The sequence below is a fragment of the Sphaerodactylus townsendi genome, unplaced genomic scaffold (assembly GCF_021028975.2).
Source record: "Sphaerodactylus townsendi isolate TG3544 unplaced genomic scaffold, MPM_Stown_v2.3 scaffold_1565, whole genome shotgun sequence".
Taxonomy (NCBI): domain Eukaryota; kingdom Metazoa; phylum Chordata; class Lepidosauria; order Squamata; family Sphaerodactylidae; genus Sphaerodactylus; species Sphaerodactylus townsendi.
The window spans coordinates 1-7,357 of NW_025950140.1; the positions used below are offsets into that span (position 1 = coordinate 1).

The window sequence follows — 7,357 nt, forward strand, 5'->3', positions numbered from 1 at the left end:
GTCCTCCGACCCCTGGAGGTCGGAGGGCAGCGTGGGCGGGGCTTCGACGGCCAGCAGGCCGACGACGGGGACAAGGTGAGTGGGACAGGGAAGGGGGCAGAGGAGGCTCCATGCGGAGCCGCCTGCCATCTGCCGGCCTCTCCTGAGGCCGCACGCACGCTTGCGTGCGAACGGCCTCCGCCTCCACGCCGGCAGAATTCTTGCCGGCGTGGAGGCGCCTGGGGGGCCGTGCGGAAATGGCCTAGGATAAAAGGATTAAAATAATGAAACCAAGTTAATCCATTGAACCAACCAGTTTATCGGCATTTTCTGATCGGGGGTGGAGAGGACAGGCTTAGCCGCTTTAAAAAAAAGTGTACTTTAGAACTAAAGAACTTTTACCTCACTACTGTTGCTCTGTTTACAGAATAGCAGATGAACTCCCAGAAGAGGGACAAGATTAAAAAAACCGTTCCGTTTCTGTGAAACAATAGTCCCAGCAAAATAAAAAAAGAGAAACGAGGAAAGGACTCTAGGATCCTTCACCTGATAGGATGAATTCAGCAGGTAAGATACTTTTAAAACTCAGAGTATTTCAGAAATTTTACCCTATCATATTTGCAAGAAAAAAAAATCCTTCCGGATATATAACAGCTTCGGGAAACATTATATAACAAGTTGATATTGCTTCTTCTGAATTGGTCTAAATCGAACTTGGGAAGCTCCAAAGTCTGAGAAATAAGGAGAAATATGGCAAGGAGAAACAGGTTTACAGAAAGTTGTGTTCTGGAAGCCCCTAACCACAACTTTGAAGAGATCACTAGAAAGAAAGTGAGGAAAACTTGGCTATGGACTCAGTTACTTCAGGTTAGAGGCAAAAGGGGGCATTGTGAAAGAGGTCGGAAGAGGCAGGGAGCAGACAAATTGGGGAAACAGTTTCACTATAGGGACAAACATGCAAGAAATAGTTTTAGGAAGTGGTATGGAAGAGAGGATATTTTGGAAGTTGCAATTCATAAAGTTAAGAAAGGAGAAAAGAGATGCCTTCTAAAATTTCCTCTTCTAAATGACTGCTGTAGGATACAGGAACCTCATTTTGCTCTACATCTGCTCACCCCAACTGAAGATGTTGTAGCCCTGGAGATATAAAAAATCAGCTTGGGATAAGGAGGCATTGAAAATCTGACAAATGTTTAGAGCATAAAAATATTGCGGGTTGGGACTGTGGTCATTTAAACATGAATCTGAACAGGTTGCAAAAAAAGAAACACGGGAGGTAAATAAGAGCCGATGGAGTCATTTCAAAGCATTTGCCCAAGAGGAGTTTTCTAGGGATGGTAAAGATGAAAACAAACTACTGCTGGAAAACAAGCCCTGCCGTTCCCTTTGCATTTCAATGCAAGTTACTAAGTGAGAATACTGAATTTAAAGGCAAGAACAAGCAAGGATACGGCATTTAAAGGCAAAAGACAAATTCAGAATATTCACCTTTCGGCGAATATGCTGAACTTCAGCTGTTGTGGTACATCAGCCATCCCACAATTGCTGACTGTGAGTTGGATCTGCAATGAGCTGGAAAATTTTGCCATTCCTCCCTTCTTGCTGCAAGACCCCCCCCCCCCACACTTCTTCCAGGAATAGCATTTTGGGGAGCTCAATGGGCTACAGTTGGGGAAGGGCCGGGGCAGGAGGCAGGCAAGCTCCATCAGAAAATTTAGCCTGGTTTCAATCCCATGTTCAGTCAGCCATATAGCATAACCACAGAACGGTGACAGAAATGCCATGGCCACTGTATTCTAAGCTGCTCAAAGTTAAAACGGAGAACATTCGGATGAGCTCTGCCTTACTGTTCCCCAACATGGTGCCCATCTAAACTCTTCTTAGTGCCTTCCAAGCTTTTCAGAAAGTACAAGGTAGGGCTTATTATTGGCTGCCCTTATTCAGATTAAAAGGCTTTCCACTGGTTGATCGGGAGGAATTCTAATAATCTAGACTTCCTTTAGTCAGTATGTGGTTCCAGTCCCCCCTTCAGGCTTCTTCTTCACAAAAGGTGTGAAGAAGGAGGCATTCCATTTAGTCCACCTCCTTTGGCAGCCATTTTGGGTTTGGCTCTTTCTTCATTGGCAGCCATTTTGGGTTTGGCTTTCTCTTCATTGGCAGCCATTTTGGGTTTGGCTCTCTCTTCATTGGCAGCCATTTCGAGTTTGGCTCATCCACCTATGCTCCTAAAATTCTCCTTCCCCAAATATCTCCCCTTTTAGATGTTTTTTTAAAAAATGTTTAGTTTAAATTGCAAGAATTATATAAGCAACACAGGAAGATATAGCCAAGAGAGGGGAGATTGCTTTTCCAAGACTGAATGTGTTGTAATGTTTAGAGTGACAGAATAGAATCTGGGAGACCCAGATTCGAATCCCCACTGTGCCATGAAAGCATGCGGGATTACTTTGGGAGGGTCACATACAACCCATTCCACAGGGTTGTCGTGAGGATAAAGTAGATGAGAGGAAAACAATATAAATTGCTTTGTGTCCCCACAGGAGAAAAGCAATGCATAAATGAAGTAAATTTATGCAGCAGTGGCATAGTGGTTAAGAGCAGGTGCACTCTAATCTGGAGGAAACGAGTTTGATTCCCCGCTCTGCCACTTGAGCTGCGGAGGCTTATCTGGGGAATTCAGATTAGCCTGTACACTCCCACACACGCCAGCTGGGTGACCTTGGGCTAGTCACAGCTTCTCGGAGCTCTCTCAGCCCCACCCACCTCCCAGGGTGTTTGTTGTGAGGGGGGAAGGGCAAGGAGATTGTAAGCCCCTTTGAGTTTCCTGCAGGAGAGAAAGGGGTGATATCAATCCAAACTCTCTTCTTCTAAATAAATCTAGCAGTCATTTGCTATATTTGGCATAATGCCTATTAGCATTAATCCAAGGGTTTTTTTTTTAACATATGCCTCCAGCGGGCTGAATAGGAGATTAAATATTTCAGCCTAGTGCTTCCGAATGGGGGAGGAAAGCTGGTATTGTATAGCCCCATCTTGACAGATTTCATAAGCTAAGCTGGGTGGGTACTTGTAAGAGGAGAAGAGTTTGGATTCATTTCCTGCTTTTCTCAACCATAAGGAATCTCAAAGCATCTTATAAGCTCCTTCCCTTCCCCTTCCCACAACAGGCACCTTGTCAGGTGGGGATGCTGAGAGGGTCTTAAGAGAACTGTGACTGGCCAGAGGTCAGCCAGCAGGATTCATGTGGAGGTGGAGGAGCGGGCAGTGGTGGGATCCAAAAATTTTAATAACAGGTTCCCATGGTGGTGGGATTAAAACGGTGGCGTAGCGCCAGTGGGGCTGGGCGGGGCATTCCGGGGGCGGGGCTGTGGCAAGGACGCAGCCACTGCGCCGGTCCTTGGGCAGGAAACGAATGCACACAGGCGCAGGCTGCCACACACGCCGGTGCACCTCCTGCTAGACTGCTTCAAGTTTTGAATGCTACTTCTGAGAGGAGGGGCGTAACTAAGGCAAAAATCACGTGGCAAAATCACCAATTAGTAACCCCCTCTCGGCACACACAAATGATTAGTAACCTACTCTCGGGAACCTGTGAGAACCTGCTGGATCCCACCTCTGGGAGCAGGGAAACAAACCTGCCGCTCATGTAGAGAAGTGGGGAATGAAACCCAGTTCTCCGGATTAGAGTCCACCTGCTCTTAACGCTCCACCACGCTACATGAGATTATCAAGCAAGATTCTGCAGGGGGAAGTAATGACAAACCACCTCTACTTCTCACTTGCCTTGAAGACTCCATAAGTCATCTGCAACTTGATGGCACTTTAGACACACACGCTTCTGAATGGGCAGTTACATTCAGTGAACCCCTCCTTCTGACTTAGAAATAAAGACAGATGACCCTCTGTTCTGTCCGTATCTGATGAAGTGAGCTTTGGCTCCTGAAAGCTTATGATGGTGGTGGGAAATGCTATCAAGTCGCAGCTGACATAAGGTGTTTCCATTCAAGAGACGTTCAAAGGTAGTTTGCCATTGCTTGCCTCTGTGCATGGATTCTGAACTTTTCAGAGCAGAAAGACGGGATAGAAACAAATAAATACATAAATTTGTTGGCATAAATTAACTGAGCTGTGCTTCCGATTTCACTGTTGCTCATTTAAAAGGGCTGTGAAACAGAACAGACTGCCTGAAATGAGTTAATGAACTGCCATTAATGAACTGTTAATGAGTTAATGAGCTGTTCGTTTTACCCCTTCAGCAGGAGGGGCGCAACCCACTACCATGAAGCTTAAAGAATATTTTGCAAGAATTTCTTACAAGGGTCCTCTACGGCCCCTGGATTTGAAAACGTTGACGGCGGTTTTGCAGCACCACATCCGAGCAGTGCCGTTCGAAAACCTCAACATCCACTGCGGGGAAACCATTGAGTTAGGCTTGGAAGCCGTCTACAAGAAGATTGTGAAGAACCACCGGGGGGGTTGGTGTCTGGAAAACAACCTTCTTTTATCGTGGGTTCTTCAGACCATGGGCTATGATGTCACTCTTTTGGGGTCTTACGTTTATGTCCCTCAGGAAAACAAATATGACGACGGCATGAATCACCTCCTACTCAAAGTTGTCATTGATGGCAAAGCTTACGCTGTTGACGGAGGCTTCGGGATAGCTTTCCAGATGTGGCAACCAGTGGAACTGATTTCTGGGAAGGAGCAGCCTCAGAAACCCGGCATCTTCCGCGTCACTGAAGACAACGGAACGTGGTATTTTGACAAATTAAAGCGCAAAGTGTACAGTTCCGATCCCGAAAACAAATCCCTCTACTTTGATGGGCCGGAAGACTTGACCTGCAAGAAAATTTTTGCGTTTACTTTGAAGCCCCGGAGTATAGAGGAGTTCCGGGAGCAGAATACAGCTCTCCAAACCGCCCCCGACTCTTTGTTTGTTAAGAAGTCCATCTGCAGCCTCCAGACCGCCAATGGTTTTCAGGTTTTGATCGGCTGGACCCTCACAGAAGCCAAATATGATTACAAGGACAACATGGATCTGATAGAGAAGACCACACTTACTGATGAAGAAGTGGAGAAAACACTGAAGGAGCGGTTCAACATAAGGTTAAAGAAGAAACTTGTCCCCTGTAATGAAAGTTTAGTACCCACTTCGTAGCTACATTTTCTACCCTAGGAAATATGAAAAACCCTACTTGGGCCAAGCGTCCCGAAAATTGTGGGAGAAGCAAGGAACATCTGATTTCCCCCCCCCCCACACGTTTCTAGAATTCTCTTAATTGTGAAAGCAAACTTTTAAAGCAAATGTAGGGGTTCTAGCGTTAGCATTTTTCTCAGCAGTTTCAAGGGAAACAAAATGAGTTTTGATAAGATGAGCAAAATCCCTTGATTCTGTGCAATCCCCCTTTTAGCATGCGGGGCTATTACTTGTTCATTTGCGAGTGTGGCAGAGACCACACAGCAAACAGCGACTTAGGAAAAGCTCTCCGTTTGAGGATAGCCGCTGTGTAGAGGTGGTCTAGTATATGTCTCAGTTATCATTTAGAGGGGGAAATTGACAATGTGTGTGTGTTTAAGTTTATAAAATTGTGCATGGGGTGTCAAGCACCCCTCCTTGGGGTCCGAAGAGTTCTTCCTTTACTCTCAGACAGGGTTTTTTTGGGGGGACCTCTCAATCTCCTTGTAACCCTCTCCCCATGTCTGATAGGTCCTATGTCAGATCTCAGCTATGGGGGTGCATCTGCCCGGGCCATCCAGTGGAATATGAATTTTAAGCCCCACATATTTTTTATTTATTTATCTTTGCACTTATATCCCGCCAATCTCCGGGAGGGCTTGAGGCGGCTGACAATCAATATATTCAGGGAATGGTCCCTGGATTTATTTGTAAACTGAATGTGCTTGACTCTTACCATGAAATGCATGGATGGATGCACAAGGTCTGTGCACCATCATTCAGTTATGGAGTTGGAAAAATGGGTTTTAGAAGGGATCTGGTTCACGGAGGAGAGGCCCATCACTGTCTGTGAATAAGTGGAACCTCCATAGTCAGATGCAGTAAACTACAGTTTCCAGCTTCAGGTTGGGAAATCCTTGGAGATTTGGGGGTTAGATAGAGGACAGAATATGAGGAGGAGAGAAACTGACCAGACATGTCAACTTTTTAATCAGATACTGGTTCCATGAGGTCATAGAGAAACAGCAGGAGTCTGCATGGCCAGTAATCTGAGAAATGGGCATTGGTCAGCATTAGGGTTGCCAGCCTCCAGGTGGGACCTGGAAATCACCTGGATTGACAACTGATCTTTGGACTACAGAGATGAGCTCCATTGGAGAAAATGGCATCTTTGGTGGATAGACTTTATGGCGTGGTGCCAGCATGGTTATAGTGATCAAGAGCAGTGCATTCTAATCTGGTGAACCGGCTTTGTTTCCCCACTCTTTCACATGAAGCCTGCTGGGTAACCTTGGCCCAGTCACAGTTCTCTCAGAACTCGCTCAGCCCCACCTGCCTCACAAATGGTCTGTTCTGGGACGAAGAAGGGAAGGAGTTTCTAAACTACTTAGAGGCTGCTTACAGTTGAGAAAAATTGGGTATAAATCCAAACTTCTTCTGTTCCCTAAACTCTACTTTCGCCAGGCTCCACCCATAAACAATCCAGGAATTTTCCAATCTGGAGTTGGCAACATACCACTTAGAGGAAGAGGAAGAAGAGGAAGAAGAGGAAGAAGAGGAGGAGGAGGAGGAGGAGGAGGAGTTTGGATTTATATCCCCCCTTTCTCTCCTGCAGGAGACTCAAAGGGGCTTACAATCTCCTTGCCCCTCCCCCCTCACAACAAACACCCTGTGAAGTAGGTGGGGCTGAGAGAGCTCCAAGAAGCTGTGACTAGCCCAAGGTCACCCAGCTGCCTTGTGTGGGAGTGTACAGGCTAATCTGAATTCCTCAGATAAGCCTCCACAGCTCAGGCGGCAGAGCTGGGAATCAAACCTGGTTCCTCCAGATTAGATACACGAGCTCTTAACCTCCTACGCCACTGCTGCTTAGGAGAGCTGTGATTGGCTGGAGCCTTAATCATATTCTAAGCTGTGTTGTGGCTGTGTCGGTATGGCAGGAAGCAGAGGGGAGGTTTTTTTCACCTCCCCTGGAATACAAATCAGGACCGCAGTCCGGGGGTGGGTGGGGTTTAAGTCCTCCCCTCCACATATGCATCATTTCCCCAAGCAACTGTGGGGAGCTGCTGTTTGCCTTGCTGGGGAAACTACACAGGCCGTGATGGCTACATATAGGTTTCCCTGGTGGTACAAAATGCAATTCCTTATGGCTGTTTCAGATCTAGAAAATAGCACGGGAGGGAAGGCTTATGCCTCTTCCCCTTA

At 46.5% G+C, this 7,357-nt stretch overlaps 1 protein-coding gene across 2 annotated transcripts; it reads left to right on the forward strand.

Moving 5' to 3' along the window:
* The first annotated feature begins 234 nt into the window (after positions 1-234).
* On the forward strand, positions 235-6,704 carry LOC125424946 (arylamine N-acetyltransferase, pineal gland isozyme NAT-3-like). Of its 2 annotated transcripts, none has more exons than XM_048482383.1 (2): positions 235-546; positions 4,236-6,704. In XM_048482383.1, the coding sequence occupies exons 1-2, from the start codon at positions 534-536 to the stop codon at positions 5,135-5,137; spliced, it is 915 nt and encodes a 304-aa protein (XP_048338340.1). In that variant the 5' UTR covers positions 235-533; the 3' UTR covers positions 5,138-6,704. The 2 variants fall into 2 exon arrangements, with proteins under 2 accessions (XP_048338340.1, XP_048338341.1); XM_048482384.1 differs by having other exon boundaries at positions 4,239-6,704.
* The last annotated feature ends 653 nt before the right edge of the window (positions 6,705-7,357 follow it).